This window comes from Hippocampus guttulatus, chromosome 1 (genome assembly GCF_054856545.1).
Source record: "Hippocampus guttulatus isolate MCC_2025c chromosome 1, RoL_Hgut_1.0, whole genome shotgun sequence".
Classification (NCBI taxonomy): domain Eukaryota; kingdom Metazoa; phylum Chordata; class Actinopteri; order Syngnathiformes; family Syngnathidae; genus Hippocampus; species Hippocampus guttulatus.
In genome coordinates, this window is record NC_141261.1 from 11587771 (window position 1) to 11605915 (window position 18145).

Consider the following 18145-nt stretch of genomic DNA (forward strand, 5'->3'; position numbering starts at 1 on the left):
GTTTAAGGTGAATCCATTGTTTTTAACATCCGTGTGACTGGGCAGGACATACAAACTCCACACAGGAAGGCCGCAGCTGGAATTGAACCCGGTACCTCTGTACTCGATGCGCTAACCACTCGTCCATCGGGCCGCCCCAATTGTAAATTGTTTTTCTTCAATTATGTTTTTCAGAGCAAGAGAGGCCAAAATCGAAAATACAATTAGGAGGAGTAAATGCCCACCCCTTCCGGCTACCTTGTTTAATGACAGCGGGCCCGTCAAGGCCTACAAGGGCGATTGACACGAATCAGGTCAGACGTTCTCATCACACACTCTTCATCATGTGCATGGGCCAATGGGGTTAAAGAGCTTCATGATGAATGATCGACATGCAACCAGGCATGTGGAATGCCCGGTTCACATCCACAGATCTTCCCGGAAAGTCTTTTCTTTTGCATGATGAGTCACCTAAATTCATCAAACTGCTCAATTTAAAAAAAAAACTTTAAAAAAAACTGAGCAATTACGTTACCGTGGCTTACCTGAGCAGTACCCAACCTCCGCAGTGAAAGCACCGGTCGTGTTTTCCTGACTCAGTCGCATTTATTTCCAGCAGACACATTGTCTCGCTGAGGCGCGGCGGAGTGCGGTGTGCTAAGTCAAGGGCTGTTCGAAACGGAGGAAAATTCGCTCTTTCTTGCACAGTGTGACAGCAATTAGAAGCATTTGTACATTGTTATGTGTGTCTATAATTGCTGCAACAAAACAAGATTTTAAAATAAAAGCCAAATCTAATCATACGTCTGCAATTTTGTGGGATGGTTAAACAATAGCCGGGCAAAATTCCTCCGAGAATGATTCGGCTGTTTAAGTTTGAAGCATCCGTGTCTATCGGCATAATAAGCCTCAATCGGACAGCGAAACTTTGAGACCCTCAAACCTCAAAGTACTGTTTGCATTCTTTTAGCTGTGTTATAAACATTGTCTACTTCTAAAATGAGCGCCTAGTATTCATTGAAATGTATTCCTAACTGAAGCAGTTTGTTTCGGGGTAGTCACTGCCAAAGAGGCCCTGTGTTGTGTTACTTGACCTGAAGCTGCTCTGTTAATTCGTTGCTTTTAGTTTTCCCAATAGATGCTGAGTGTTTCATCTCCAGTCATCCGGTGGTTCATTTAAACAAAATGAACTGAAATCCCCATGTGAAAAGCTGCTTGGACACGCTACCGGGGTACGAGCAGCAATTAGCCGGATACTTTTTGATCCGTGGAGGACAACATAAAAATTAAAAATAATTCAATGAGAGATAGAATTTGGATCCTGGTGCGATGTGGAACAGTTCCATTGCTTTGTCACTCTACCGTGGCCACATTTTTATTGCCTTCCCACCAGTGTTTAATACAGACTAGGGCAAAGTATGGCCCAGGGGCCACATTCATCCCACCTACAGTCTCCGACTGGCCCTCTCCGTGACCATGAAGTCAAAGTAAAATGGAAAACTATGTGGTGCTTTTATTTGGAAAGTTGCACTTTCTATGTACACATGGCCACGAGCACAAGTAGCAAGCAAAAGCTGTGACCTCTGCCTGAAGTGTTGCCAACTATGAGGCGTTCCTGATGTTTTCGCGATGTTGAGCAACGTTTCTGATCCCTCTGCAGGGGGAAAAAACTATTTTGGAGAGTGGTCAATTTTACCCATGAAAATTGGGTAAAATTGACCTGATTATTTTACGCAATAAAATAATCATGAAATAAAGAGTAATTTATACCTAAACTACCTATTTTATATCAGTCAGAAGCATTGCTGGGAAAAATTCCTACAATTAAAAGACAAACTGTCGAATCCTTGGCAGCTCGGTGAGCCAGTGGTTAGCACATTGAGCTCACAGTGCAGAGGTATCAGGTTCAATTCCAGCTCCGGCCTCCCTGTGTGGAGTTTGCATGTTCTCCCCGGGCCTGTGTGGGTTTTCTGCGGCTACTCCGGTTTCCTCCCACATTCCAAAAACGTGCATGGCAAGTTAATGGGACACTCTAAATCGTCCCTAGGTGTGAGTGTGATGGTTGGTTGTTCGTCTATGTGTGCCCTGCGATTGGCTGACGACCGGTTCAGGGTGCCCCCCGCCTACTGCCCGAAGACGGCTGGGATAGGCTCCAGCATCCCCCGCAACCCTTGTGAGGATAAAGCGGCTCAGAAAATGGATGGATGTGAATGAATGTGAATGAATGGCCAGTGAATCGAACAATGTACCTCAACGGCGGTCTCGTAGTCGGAGCCGTCAAGCAAGCTGACTTTAACGGGGACAGTTTTCGGCCTCTTGTTGCTCTTTTGAGGGGATTTGGAAGCCTTGCTGGGAGTCTTGTCCGAGCTTTCGTCAGCATCTCGGTGGTCCTCTGGCACCTGGACAGAGAAAGTCAAAATGTCTTTTCGTCCCACTACTTTCATTCAAGTCCATTTGCTTGTCTCGTTTCATGATTAAGTGCAGGAAGATCTATGTTTAGTCGAGGTGGGTGGAATGATTGAGAGACTCGAATAAAACGAGCTGCTGTTAGTTCCCCAGTACACCCACCTGATTGGTTCTCTTGCAGTCACCCTCCATTGCACTTTTCATTTCCTCAGCCAGAGCTGTTGTCATAGAAATGGATTGAAGACCTGCAAGCACACATAAACACAGTCAGATCTAATTCCGCTTGCTCAAAAGAAAGAACAGCGCGGCTGGAATGATTACTGGCCCTAAATGTCCAATATGGCTATATAGTCGTGATTGATTTAACAAAACTCTCTCCCTCTGTCACTATCCTCACATTAATTGAGTGACGCCGGCATACTGTGTTAGTCTCAGCTGCCATTCACCTCCGGTTGGCTTTTCATACACCGAAAGGATGTTAAAACAAAGAAAGACACTTAAGTGCAGAGTGTAGAGTGCAGGCTCCGGCGTCTTCTCGAGCAGAGACGTCGCATAAATTCTATCAGTCGCCGAGCAGACAACCCAGAAAGAGGAAAAGGGAGGCAGGGAGGAAAAGGCTAATCATCTGAAGATGTGGAGGGAGGTTCCGAAGAGAGATGATAGAACACAAGTCACGAAGAGAATGACAGCAAGGTGGGGAGATGGACATAAAAGCAATAACGCAATATACAGCTGACGGATGAGAGTTGTCATTTGAAGGTGACCACTGCACTCTGGTCCAACCCCATCTTGTGTAGAAGAACTGAAATTCAGATGAGGCGTCATGGGAAAGAGGAACCAATTACCCGAGAGAAAGAAAAAAAAACCCTGAGTCAGTCAGTGACTTTGTTATCAAAAGAGAGCACGGAATGTGAGGTTTAACATCTTCATATTTCAGCTGAACTTGCCCGAGATAACACCGGAAAATGCTCTTTTGAACGACAGAGTGCAAATTAACTTGGTACATGACCAAGTAGAAATATTGCAGTGTCACCGAACAGAAGCCTTGCAATTCCGTGCAAATATCCATCCATCCATCCATTTTCCGAATCGCTTGATCCTCACTAGGGTCGCGGGGGGTGCTGGAGCCTATCCCAGCCATCTCCGGGCAGTAGGCGGGGGACACCCTGAATCAGTTGCCAGCCAATCGCAGGGCACACAGAGACGAACAACCATCCACGCCCACACTCACACCTAGGGACAATTTAGAGCGTCCAATCAGCCTGACATGCATGTTTTTTTGGAATGTGGGAGGAAACCGGAGCACCCGGAGAAAACCCACGCAGGCCCGGGGAGAACATGCAAACTCCACACAGGGAGGCCGGAGCTGGAATCGAACCCGGTACCTCTGCACTGTGAAGCCGACGTGCTAACCACTGGACTACCGGGCCGCCCTCCGTGCAAATATATGAACAATTATTTATTTTCTCAAGTGGACTGTTGTTTTTATTTTTTGTCTTTTTGGGGAGGGGGCGGGGTTGACCTGTTTATATGGTCAAGAACACATCCCCAAGAGACATTACAATCATATGGGTGATCCACTCTGCACTCCTCATGACCAATCAATGATTTCATTTTGGTCAGTTGGGCATTCAGACTAGCGCGTCGACCTCACAGTTCAGAGATACCGGGTTCGAGTCTGGCTCCGGCCTTCCTGTGTGGAGTTTCCATGTTCTCCCCGGGCCTAAGTGGGTTTTCTCCGGGTACTCCGGTTTCCTCCCACATTCCAAAAACATGCATGGCAGGCTGATTGAACACTTAAAATTGTCCCTAGGTGTGAGTGTGAGCGCGGATGGTTGTTCGTCTGTGTGTGCCCTGCGATTGGCTGGGAACCGGTTCAGGGTGACCCCGCCTACTGCCCGAAGATGGCTGGGATAGGCTCCAGCACCCCCCACGACCCTTGTGAGGATAAAGCAGATCAGAAAACGGATGGATGTGGCATTCACACTGTGTCCCTTTCAACATCACTTCTCAACTCTGCTTCCCTAATCATCTGCGCAAGGTTAAGAGAGCAAGAGATAGAAGCCAAAAAGAGCCGTAATCTTTCTGACAGTATTCCATTTTTGATCCTTCTTCTTTTTATTCTATTTTGAGTTCTCATTGTGTGGAGCTCTGTGGTTCAAGAATCCGAAGGTAAGATTAATTTCAAAAGTCAAACAATTGAAGCACTCGACCTTTGGCTTTGCTTCTCTTCCATTTTGTCGGTGTGTTCAAAAGGTGCTTTTTTTTTTTTGCTTTGCAGTCAGTCCGTCAGCTATTAGTGGAAACATTTGCCGTTTCTACAGGATCTTTTGTCAGCATCCCAGAGATGATGATGACGGATAAACAGGATGCTTTTCAGTCCCTTCACATCCCGGAGAAACATTACTCCCCAGAATGCTCACAATTGCTTATTTTAAAACAATGCTTCTCATGTGCGAGATATTTGGGAAATAGTAAATGAGCGGGTTTTCACGTGCCGCTTTTCCACATCAACCACATGGGAAAATGTTCTCGGATGTTGCCTCAGTCACATACAAATGGATAAGCATCTCTGAGATTGTATTTTCTGCGGTTCAAATTTGCAAACAGTTGGTGACAACTTGGGTTGCATGAAGAGTGAATATTCCAAAATGACAAATGTTTAGTGTCATAAACGTTTCTGAAGATCTCTCATCATGGTCTCAAGTCCAGTATGTTTTGCTTCAGGAAGGTGATAAACTGTGGTGACTCCTGACAGGACAAGAATGGTTTGAGGAAAAAAAAAATTGGAAGAGTTTGGATCATAAGCTCCGTCTATCAGTTTAAACAGCTCAAAACTGAAACAGCACAGCCTGATCTTAAAAAACAACCAAAGATCGACAGCGATATTGAGAAACTCGTTGTTGTTGCGGAAGACACATGCAGTTATTTTCTTTATTTTTAGGCAGACTCTTCTAAATGTTCTTCTAAACACAATGACCTCATTAACGATCAAAAGTATGTTTTCTTTTTCTTTTTTAGCTTTTGTACGTTAAATGTTTTTGTTTTTTCCAAAGAAAGGTACATCTGAGGTTTTATCAGTTGTTGGTGGGCTGAACCAAATTGCCACTGGACTCTCGGTTATCTGGCGTAGGTTACTGCTCTACACAAACATCCATCCATCCATCCGTTTTCTGATCTGCTTTATCCTCACAAGGGTCGTGGGGGGTGCTGGAGCCTATCCCAGCCATCTTCGGGCAGTAGGCGGGGGACACCCTGAACCGATTGCCAGCCAATCGCAGGGCACACAGAGACGAACAAACATCCGCACTCACACTCACACCTACGGACAATTTTTGAGTGTTCAATCAGCCTGCCATGCATGTTTTTGGAATGTGGGAGGAAAGCGGAATACCCGGAGAAAACCCACTTAGGCCCGGGGAGAACATGGAAACTCCACACAGTGAGGCCGGAGCTAGAATTGAACCCAGTACCTCTGCACTGTGAGGCCGACGCGCTAACCGCTGGTCCACCGGGCCGTCTCTACAAAAACATAAGAATTGCAAACCAGCGTTACCTATTGAAGATGAATGTGATGTGAATATAGAGTAAACCGCCCATTGTCACCATAACAGCTTCTATGTTCTGGAGATAATTACTACAAGATGGTGCAATGTCAGTCATTATGAGAGGGGCCCAATGTCACGTTCTGCTGTCAGTAACGAAATAATTCCTGTCGTGTCACTCGGGATTCTGTCTGGTCTTCCAACTAACCTTGGCTTTGCTTTCCACCTCAGTCATATGTCCTCGGGGATCATTATACTAAACGCCATGAAATGGTGTGAGTCCAAGACTGAAACCAAACACACTCAAGTCGAAACATCTGTCAAACACTTATCCAACAAGGAAAGCAAAAAATTAAAAAAAATCCATGTGATCCCTATACCATTCCTACATCAAAATGCAACACACTTACGATAAAGCTATTGGGGAGTCTGATAACCCTTCTTGCAGCCATAACGTCTGTTTCCAAAGCAATTCTCCAAAGTATATTTCTCAGATGCTATTTCATGTCCAAAAGAAATGACCCCAAAAGATTATCTATCAGCTGTTTGCATGGGACACACAACTTGAGAATTTCGCTCACCGCCTTAGCGCAGGCTGCTATGTGACAGCAACAATTTGTTTCTAAATTAGGTCAAAACAAAAGGAAAAAAAATCAAGGAGAGAGCTATAAACAGTGTGTCATTTTGGACTGTCTGGATAAGTGAGGGAAACAATGGGGGGTGTTATTAAGATTGATTACCAAACAGTGTCCCTGCAAAGCTGCCAAGAAAACTGAAAAATAAGCAGGCCGCTTCCTGGTTTCTGATTCTGCCGATCGTTCTATTTTACATCTCTCAAATCACAGCACAGTTCTAATCAAGATAAGAGGTAGAACCAAAACGATTTCAGCAGATCCTGTCCAAGCTGTAAAAACCACGCCATCACCCTCTCAAGAAGCTCGCACGCTGCATTTAAATGTGGTTTATCTTGTACGGTCATTTTTGCAAACACAATGCCCATGACAAAAAGTCCTTCGAGCAGCTTCACATCCCAAAATTCTGAGATTTACAATTTGGATTTTGTTATTAAATAATTTTTATTATTAAATATTCATAAAACCAAAAAGTCCAAATAAATGTACAGTATATACCGGTATATTTTTTTTAATGTGATTATTGTATTTGGTAATGGAGTCATCCAAAATTAATTTAAAGTACTCAAGTTAAATTCCTTTCATAATGTGGTTCTTGGATAACATTACTGACTGCATTTTTTTTAAACAAGTTAATTAGTAACTCTATCGAAATTTATTTTTAAGGTCACCCTAACAACCCTGCATATTACATATAAACAACAAAATGATGGAAAAATTCATGAAATCAGAGGCTTTCACTATCTCAAGATTTTTAAAAGTGAAGATGATTTGCGATTTGGGTATTTTCGTGAGGAATGAAGTGAGCACATGATTTGCTTTCGCGGGCCGCATAAAATGATGTTGCCCCCGGGCCTTGAGTTTAACACCTGTGCAAGAGAGACGCTGTCAGGTTTTATGGTACAGATGCAACACATCTGATCTCATTTAAACATTAAGACAACCAATGATGAAACAATAATAATGACAAGCATATGCTACTCACTGCAGGACTTGGATAAATATTTCCACGCAGCTTTGTGACTTGCACTCCACAGTGTGGAGTAAAGGAGAGATGCCTTTGTCATCACTCCTTCTGAGGTCATTCCCACCTTGAAAAGCACCAGCTTGGAGCTCTAGAATATCCCGATTGTAAAAACTGACGTGAACACAATTTTAAAGAATGAGGTTATTTTTCCGCTTCCTGCCTTCCCGGTAACTTGGAATACATGGAAGCTGGAAGTTTGTACACCACCGTGTTGTCCACCAGAAATACAGCATGAGCTGCTGTGGGTAGAGTCCAATTGGGGCACTGACAAAAGCTGACTGAAGAAATGTGTGATTGATTTTAATATTTCCTGTCTTGAATGAACCTAAATCAATGTGATGAATGATATGAGGGACTGAAAGCAGCGTTCACAGAGAGTGCAGTACCAACGCGGCAGCCTTACAAACATTCCCGAGGTTAATCCCACACTAAATAGGCTCTGACTTGCAACAATCTGTTCTCATCATTAGATGTAATCGGTGTGCAGAGAAACCAATGGCCGCTCTCTTGCGACAACATCAATTGAGAGCGTTTTTATTGATTGCTGTGCTGTGATTCACTGCCAGATTTTCTTTTAGTCTTTTTGAAGTGAGGTCATTTTAAGATGTCACTTTACTGTCTCTGATACGTTCTGCAGTTTAACTTGAAACCGAGCTGTGTTCAGGCAAGAAACAAAGGTTAACACACCGAAAAGGTTTAACGTGCTCCCCTTACTGCAATTGTAACCATGGAGGAAGGAGCGCATGATGACTGATGAAAAGAAAGTCAATAAATGCAGTCTGCTGTGGTAAACACTCATTCCTTGTGTATTTGTATAGCTACTCAAATGTCCTGAAAGGGTGATTCATCAAAAGTGAGCGGGGAAAACTTCACCGCTTTCTCTATAATTGATCCACTCAGTTTTTATTTTGAGTGGGGTTTTTTTTCGTTCCGGGATAAAGGAAAATATTCACCACAGCACGAGGTGGCACTACAACCAGTCAATCAAGAATCTGAAGTCCATTCAAGTGTCTTTTTTTCTGTAGCGCTTGTCCTTTTTAGAGTTGATCTGGAGCCTATCCCCAGCTGACTATAGTTGAGAGGTGAAACACATCAAACAAAACATTCACAGCATTTCCTTTTTTTTCGCTCGTGAAAAAGATAACGTTGCGCCGCTCGGTAGCTGCAATTTACTTTAAGTACAACAACATTTGGTTCTGTTTTCTTATGTACAGAATTGGTTAGCATTTACCGCCGCAGGATAACAACTCATGGCAGATCAGCTCTGGTGACTAGGGAGGTCAAATTAATTAGTCACGTTTTTTAATCGCGTTAATTTAAATTTTAATCTCTAACTTTATTGTTTATGTAGTTTTTTCATAATATCCCTTTTTATGTGTTGACTTCCTGTGTTCAAGTTGTCCAGGGTGGGAAACAATGGTCAGTCACAGGTGATATTCACCCTGGTGGTTGGAACTAAAGGTTGCAGGTCGGACTTGGGACTAGTCTCAATTACAGCAGAAAATGAATGGCTAGGACTGCATCTGTTCAAGTCAGTTTAAAAACAATAAAATACTTTATAATGCCACTTGTTTTTTGTTTTTTGATCGAGCTCAATAATGTAATGAAATTAAAATGAAAATAGGGTTTTTCTCAGTAATTTTTAGATGAGATTAAATTATAGATGAATCCAATCAATTAATTCAGATCATAATTAATAAATCTCACAACCTTTTTAATCGCTTGACAGCACTAAATGTGACCTCATTGGACCGTGACAAAAAAAGTACACCTCGGCCTGATCTTACAACCCTGCCCCAAAGTGCAAATAATTTCACAATAATTTCACTTGTCCATCTTGAGGCGCTTATACTTCCACTTCCCATTTGTAACATGGAAGTAAGAAGTATTTGTCAAGCAATCAACAGACAGCACCGAGTCGAGCCACACCTTTCACTAGTGTTTATGCCAAAAAATGACTTTCAAACAAACCTCTGTACTCGGTGCGTTGACTTTAAAAATGCCTCCACAAACATACATTTCGTCTTTCAGCCTTCAAACTGGACAGTTTTCAGAGACCACTCATGGGCGCTCTGTATGACATAAATCGCTTTATTATCACTGACCGCTCCACACAATGTGTGTCTATTAACCGATCACCGCGCAGGCCGTGTCTTCATTGTCTTCCTCCAATCTTTTCGTTTTGCAATCAGCGCTTGCTTCAGAATGGCAAACGCAGCCAACCCATCAAATGGACTGAGAGGGGCTCTGGAAAACCAGGACAAGACCGTAGCTGGGGGGTTGGGTAAAAAGGGAGTGGCAAGATGTCCTTGTCCACAGGAGGAACACGCACACGTGCACGCACACAGACACTCATGCGCGCGCACACCCATGTGCTTTGATTTTTGGCATTGTTGGAGCCAGATTGCATAGCGCAACTTCAGTCTGCCGTAATTCACATCCCGAAGCAACAGAGCTAAATGATTCATCTGCTGAAGCGGTGAAGCTGCAACGTCATCCTCCCCGGGAGAACGCAACCAGGAGGAAGCTGTGCTCTGCCGATCAGGTAGTCGAAAAAATAGTAGCGATGGAAGTCTCCACTCAAGGAGGGTTAACACGTGGGGTCAGTTCATAATTCTCTTTTGGGGATGATCGGGACGGACTGTGTTTTGACTACACTTCCCTTTTTTGTGTGCTTTACTTCCTGCTTCTCACACACTGGGTTCCATTACTCTCATATTTCTTCCTGTTCTCCCAGCCAATTGTCTCCGAACCAGAGGTTCAGAATTCTCCGGTCAGACAGAAGAACAAGATGGACATCCATCCATGGACAAATAATTCATCACAGAGAGAGTCCCGCCCGAAATAAGACCACATTGTCTTCATCCTATCGCAGTCCAACTGAGAAAGTGTATTTCCTCAATCAGAGGTGGAGGAGATGTCACGCCCTACGTCTTTTTTTTTCTTTTCTTTTTTTTAGCTCCGCAAAATGGGAACATGTTCACTTTTATGATAATGAACAGAACAGAGTCGTCAGGCGAGCCTTTTTAATATGCAGTTGCTGTGGAAACTCCAGGCTTAACATCTTCTGCCAAGCATATCAAAATAAGATAAAGAAGAGACAAAAAAAAAAACCACAAGAGAAAGGCCTCCGGGCACTATTTTGCCTGTTGACACCCTTGAGAGGTGAAGTGTCGCCTGGTGCTATATTGAAGGCAGTCACAGCTCCTGTTGAAGGGAGAAACTGAAGCGGTGGGGGGGTACAGTTTTACACGTGACATCAGCCACCACGCTGACACACAACCAAATTATGCCGTTATTTATGATAAAATAACGTCATTTCGATGGTGCAGCCAATTTGAATGACATTTGCCGATCCAAGAATACTTCTACATGGGTGGATATATTATTCAGCCTTTCATGCACCCTTTAACCCACTGGTGTCAAAGTCAAGGCCCGGGGGCCAAATCCGGCCCGCTCCGTCATTTTATGTGGCCCGCGGAAGCAGATCATGTGTGTCTGTACTGAAATGTCAAATTATCATGTGTCTTAAATAACACCGACATTTTGCAATAATACCGTCTTTGTTACCGATTTGCTTTTCTGTTTGTTGTGTATGTTAATTGCTCCATGTATGTCACTTTGTATACAGCGATGGCTGTTTGAAAGTGCTCTATAAATACAGTTGAGTTGAGTTGAGATAATTTTGTTACCCTGTTGACACTCACTTAATGAATGAGCAACAAACAAACAGTTGAGTGATTTCAAAATTAGTAATCCATCAATTGTTCTGTATAAGTTATAATATGATGAGATGATTGCGTAAACATTCATTCGGCCTCACTGTCTGAACGGCCCTCCAAGGAACTCCAGTGTGGCCCGCGGCAAAAATGAGTTTGACACCCCTGCTGTAACCTGATAACCTGATAAGATAAAAATCAAGGTGCGCCTGTTTTTTTCGATTTTTTGTTTACGCCTGAGAGCTTGTGCACCGTCTACAAAAATGAAGCCCTACGATTCAATGCTGACTTAAAGATCATAACTTGAGAGGTGTCTCAGAAGAGAGATGCACCAGAACACTCGATGTAATGCGTAGTATGGCCCTGTATCCCCCATACGGGCAAAAAGTGAGTTTATTACACGCCTCCATCTTTAATGTACCTTTTAGAAGGTGCCGTCACTTCTATTCCACGCGTTCATCTTGTGGTTGGCCACGGCCACACCACTTGGCGCCGCACCAAATACGCTGGTATGAATCTATCAGAGGACGAATCTTCAATACGACTCAAGGGGGAAATTGCTCATGAGTGTGCATGATGAATGATGCATGCAGCTGCATGTGACCTAAGCATTACTCTTGGCTCGGTTTTCAGTGAACACAATAACCCAAGGTTATATTGAAAAGAGTGACTGCACATATACATCTCCAGCTGCTGGATAACCTTGTTTCAACTAGGGAGTCTGAGACATTTTTCCTGTCATAATTTGATCCAGAACACAATTTTATTATTGCAAAAGAAAGCCTCGCAGGCAACCAACTTGACAACCGACTTTAAGACAATCAGGCGATTGAGCACTCTTTCGATTAAAAATAAAAAATAAACAATTGAATGTCTGAAGAATATCTTCTGAGAGACTTGTTACGAAGCCGCATACCACATAGCCTGCGATGGGGAGGAAATGATGAGCGAATGAAACTCGGTGAAGCATGAGTGAACAGATGGATAGACTGTGGATCTAATTTGCCCCCTTCCGGACTTGGCCTCTACGAAACCAGTTTGATACGTACTGCATGCTGCCTTTGGCATGACCGCGGCCCATAAAATCAAGCGCAGCGCGCACACAATGAGCAAAAACAGACACATACTCTTCACGTTTCTAGTCTTAAAAATCCAGAGAGGTCGATACAAAACTTGTTGGTTAGCACAATCCTCTAAAATTGTCCTACAGGAAACAGACACTTCTGATGGCTAAACTTAGACTCACACGTTTGCATTTTATTTTTAGTAAGCTCTCTTCCTCCAACGACATTTGCCGTTTTCTTTGTTTTCATTGCAGCGTGACTGCAAAGAGCTGCCATTTACAGCCGGTGTGCCGCTAGCTATGTAAAAAAAGAAAGTGTCAAACTCAAGATAAAGTTGTGTGTGATACACAGTATGGATTCTGAAAATGAGAGTATTCAAGTATGAGTCAAAAAGGTCATAAAAAGGCTAAGAGGTGTCATGTTTGGTCTTGATTGCGCTCCAGCTCCAGCTGGAGTGAAGGACGGTTCCGTCCAGCAGGTGCACCTGCGCCTCGTTTCCTCATCAAGGCTGGCTTGTTATTTAGGGGCTCTGATTTCTGTCGGGTTTCTGACCCTGTTTGTTGTTGTGTGTCAAGTGTGATCCCCCCCCCCCCCCCCGACTTCTTGATGCTATTCATAGCTGCTCTCGTTTTTGCTCATGCATACTTGTTTGTAATTATTTTTCTTATTCGAGTATTGCTCTTTGTTTTTGTGTTATTGGACTTTTGCATATTCCGTTTGCGTATTCTCTGTGTTCTATTGAACCCTGACTTTGCAAGCGCTTTTGGTTTCGTCAATTGTTTTTCCTGGCATCTTGAGACCAGAGATTTCAGTGTATACTTTGTCGGTGCGTTTTTCTTGAATAAAGTTTTTTTAATCGCGCTTTGTCTGAATAAAGTTTTAGATTTTCCAAAAAAGGTATTTTTTTAATCCTAAAACGTTATTCAGTTTGGTCAGAACCTAACATTTTTGTCGCGCTGTTCAAATGTATTGTGTGAGTGAGTATAATTTGTGTATCGTGCCCTTAATGTTCCTCCCAATACATTTTGACAAATAGCGAAAAATCGAAGTTCACTAGAAGAGACATATATCCCATGAAGCACGACATTGGTACCAAAAAAAAAAAAAGAAGCACATCATGACACTGAAAGAGTGCTTGTTCGGATGCATTTTGCTCATTGAGCAATCTTTTATTGATAGCCTAGGTCAGGGGTGTCAAACTCGTTTTTGTCGCGGGCCACATTGTAGTTACGGTTTCCCTTGGAGGGCCGTTATGAATTTTGGGAAACTATATAAATGTTTAATCTCGTCCACATATTACATACACAATGCACAAAAAATATTTGATCAATAACTAGTTTTACGATCAGAAGTCAAGAATAATGACTGTTATTGTGGATTACAGATGACAAATTGAATTTTTGATTCAGACTTTAGCATGACATGATTGATTTGCTTTCGCGGGCCACATAAAATGGTGTGGCGGGCCAGATCTGGCCCCCGGGCCTTGACTTTAACACCAGTTGCCTATATGGCCCATAGGCTAACTTTAATCCAGTACAGCAAAGATGTAATTAATGGCATGCCCAACCAGTCTTTGAAAACGTTGTATTTATTTATTTGATTGATGAGTGAAACACCAGTATATGGTGATTAGGGAATGGTGAGTCATTGTTAACACACCCCAAGTCTATTTGGGAGTAAAACTGAATATCATTATTGCAGGACACAGCCCCCCCCCCCCCCCCATACTTTTGTTTGATAATATGGCGTCATGAGATGTTTCCACATTTGAAGCCTTGACTCCACACGTACGTTTGGAAACATTCTGATCTAGACCAAAATTCAGCGCCAATGCACTGCTTTTAATGGAAGCGAGCAGATTGCATCTCAGCCAGTGTTCCCCCTTTTTTTTTTAATCTGCAATAAACGTGTTGCTTCATTAGCCCGCCACTTCTCCGGCTTCCACTTGCACACAATGCCCACAGCGTGCGCAGACCTCCCGATGTCTACGATGCGCCCACGCCTGCCCCCTCTGCCACACCCACGACAACCATCACCACACCATCATCAATGAGCTCATGACACGATCACGGTCGGCTTCAAAGGCTGAAGCGTCAACGATTGCGAAATAAATGATTCATCTCGGAATGATGGGGGGGGGGGGGTATGGAGGAAAGCGGAGATACTACGATGAAGAAAGGTGCACCTGCTGCCATGCGGCTTCTGCACACTGGGCCCAATGTACATGAAATAAGAAAGATGCTCTTGGTTACATCTCCGCCACGACACCGTGATGCACAACAGAGTGAGCGCATGAAACGTGTCAACGCCCTGTGTCCTTTTGCAAGGGAGACAAAGCGGTGCTTTTGTACGGCCGGGATGCAGCTGGCCCCAAAATGTCATTTACATGCGGCCAAACGCGGCGTGCACCTGTTCAGCTAGCGCACAAAACAAATGCAGTCAGCTCGCAAGTCGTACCTGTGGTGATGCCAGGTTCGGGTGCCAGGCGTCAGTACCGGATGCGGAGCATGGAGGTAGCGGGGAGCGTGCAGACCGCCGCCCGCTACAACGCCTTCTCCTGCCCGGGGAGATGAAGCCCTGCAGGCGGGGACAGCAAGCAACCAGAAGCCGGCGAGAAAGGTTTCGCCGAACCGAGGAGGGGGGAGGCGGAGCGGGCAACTCCAAACGTCGTGCTTGATGTGCGGGAGCGCCACTCAGAATTTGCCACGCAGCATCACGTTGTCTTGTCGCCTTTACTTTTTTTTTTTTTTTTTTTTAACGTACTATTTTTACATTTCGCGCCCAAAAGCTGGAAATATGAATCGGTAAAGCAACAAATAAAAATGTATTCAAATTCTATATATGTTTTTGACTTAACGAAGTTAAATTTAATTTAAAAAGATAATTATGAAGAGGCAAATTGTAATGCATTCAATAACGTAGAAACGAAAACGTTCCAAATAAATTATATATTGCTTCAATGAACAAAACATTTATTTGAATGGGAACTGAGCGGACGGTATGTGGTTGATGTGACTGTCACACTGCAGGACAAATGAAACCAGAACTCCGATCAATTAACAAACGAAACCTGTTTAACTCATCCTAAAGATTCAGGCATTGTGTTTGCAGATATAAGCTACAGGTGGTGTTAAACAGAAGTGAATGTCTTTGCTGAGTGGCAGTGTCAAATACATGATCCGAAAACGTTATCTCAGTTTGTTGCTAGTCAAATGTTTACTCTAGAATTGATTAACACCTGACTCCAGCGATCGACTTGACCACTATGGAAAATAGGCGGATAAATGTTTGGCAATGTGCCTGCCGCATGCAGCAATAGCACCATATAAACAAATGTGCACGCTAAAAGTGCTCCAGTTCGGCGGCTTCGTGATGAAGTGCTGCCTTCATGAGTGAAAATCACAGGTTCGAAAAAATCCTCCAGCTGTCACTTTGCGTAAGTGCAACTGTGTTTGTTTGTGGTGAATATGCTCCTGCTTTGACTGCAGCTAGCTGGGAGTCTCAAGAGTCTTCAAAAGTCTCCAATGACACCAGAGAAAGTAACTCGATTTCTGGGCAGGAATGTCCATACTTTGATTTTGGGCCATGGTTTGGCTAATTTTTGGAACATGTTTTGGGCAAACAGAGAACAACTCTTTTTCTCTCAAATTATCTCTTGATAAGCAAATTCGTCCAAAACTAGATTTTGTAGTCTTCGGAATTATCTATTTGTTTTTAAGTTAACCATTTTCGATGCCCAACCTCTGTGAATGGAAAACTGCCCCTTATTCCTTGACTCCTTGCCGGTGGCAATGCAATGAGGTAGAATGATATAACACACACACACACACACAAAAACGAAACAAAAAAAATCAAAATCTATGTACTAAAACGCTACTTGTCTAACAATTGGATAAAGGAAGGGTCGACTGCAGGCCAACCAACCCAAGTTTTATCCAACTGTAATACTTGTAAAATTTGACGTTGGGAATTAAAATGCCTCTGATATGGCACACAAGGCAAAAAGTAACTGGAGGCCCAACCCCCCCCCCCCCTCCCCGCTCCCATTCAGCTAAGATTGGCTCACCAATCGTTGCTGTTGCAATTTGTCTGTATTTGCATCGGCATGACATTTGCATATCTGTTTATTTGTACTGAATAATTTGACTGAGACGAATGAGGCTGACGCTTTGCTGATTCATTGTACTAGAGTAAATAAACAACTCAATCGGAATATGAGCTTATGTTCTCCATCCAGAGCGTACTCCTCCGTACTAAGCCAGCGTGAACACATAACTTTCTGGAGACATCTGTTGTTTTGTTTTTGTTTTTTGTATTCCTTTCCATTTTAGTCAATAATCATATCATTGATACAACTGCAACCAAACACTGGAGCAACATGTTAGGATTAGGTAAACTCCTTTGTGGGGCTACCTACTTACAGGTTTGTTGAAATACACGAATGGGACAACAAAATTAAGCAAATTTATCAGTCAAAAAGAGAAAAAAAAGATGGATGCTGTAAATAAAGAAGGTCATAGTGATGAATGGAACGTGTAGCTGTTAGATAAGAAAAGCAGTGATGTCAGTTTGTGCTAGTACCATGAAGCATCAGCAACATTTTTTGCACACTATCAGCTATGTATACGGTGTATATCTATCTATCTATCTATCTATCTATCTATCTATCTATCTATCCATCCAGGGGCAGCACAGTGGGTGACTGGTTAGCACGTCCGCCTTACAGTGCAGAGGTGCAGGGTTTGATTCCAGCTCCGGCCTTCCTGTGTGGAGTTTGCATGGTCTCCCCGTGCCTGCGTGGGTTTTCTCCGAGTATTCCGGTTTCCTCCCATTCCAAAAACATGCATGGCAGGCTGATTGAACATTCCAAGTTGTCCCTAGGTGTGAGTGTGAGTGTGAATGGTTGTTCATCTAATATGTGCCCTGGGATTGCCCAGGGCACATATTATACCACTTCATTATACCACTTCAGGGTGTACCCTGCCTACAGCCCAAAGACAGCTGGGATAGGCTCCAGCACGCCCGTGAGCCGAGTGAGGATAAGCAGATTGGAAAAAAAACCATCCTGCCGACCTTTTGTGAATCATCTAAAGCACATGTGTCAAAGTCAAGGCCAGGGGGCCAGATCTGGCCCACCACATCATTTTATGTGGCCCGCGAAAGCAAATCAAGCATGTCAAGTTTCCATGATGCCTGCTAAAGTCTGAACCAAAATATAACATTGTCGTATGTAATACACAATAACAGTCCTTATTCTTGACTTCTGATGTTATTCATTCATTCATTTTCCAAACCGTTTGCTCCTCACTAGGGTCGCGAGGGGTGCTGGAGCCTATCTGGCTGTCTTCGGGCAGTAGGCGGGGGACACCCGGTTGACTTCTGATTTTAAAACTGGTTATCCATCAATTTGTTGTGCGCTGTGTCTGTAATATGTGGAGGTGATTAAATATTGATATGGTTTCCCTAAATTCATAACAGCCCTGCAAGGGAAACCGTCAAAAATGAGTTTGACACCTTTGGATTCTAAAGGCTTCAACAATGGAATGCCATCTGCCAAAGTTTGAGCGCAGTGGATGTGACTGAGCGTTGCAAAACTCCTCATATAAACTCATATTGTTCAGCTTTTCGGAATTTAACTCACTGCTCCTGGATGTGTTTGTATTCATGACTCCTGTGTGGACTGACTAACTCGTGAAGCATGCATGTGGTCCAGCTCCATAATTCATCTTCAAATCGTTGTATTGTTGCCAGAACACACATGAGTGGGGCC

General features: G+C 43.4%; 1 protein-coding gene across 5 annotated transcripts in view; it reads right to left on the reverse strand.

Annotated features, from left to right (window-relative positions):
* The window catches only part of LOC147210372 (band 4.1-like protein 1), a 41616-nt gene extending 26564 nt beyond the window's left edge, over window positions 1–15052 (reverse strand). For 3 of the 5 annotated variants that reach the window (XM_086109676.1, XM_086109658.1, XM_086109652.1), the window contains exons 1-3: window positions 14833–15052; window positions 2548–2630; window positions 2229–2378 (exon numbers count right to left, since the gene is read on the reverse strand). In XM_086109676.1, the coding sequence (XP_085965802.1) occupies window positions 2229–2378; window positions 2548–2613 (216 nt within the window). In that variant the 5' untranslated portion in view covers window positions 2614–2630; window positions 14833–15052. The remainder of the gene's footprint in view (window positions 1–2228; window positions 2379–2547; window positions 2631–14832) is intronic. The other 2 variants (XM_086109668.1, XM_086109684.1) reach the window with 2 other exon arrangements.
* Between the last annotated feature and the right edge of the window lie 3093 nt (window positions 15053–18145).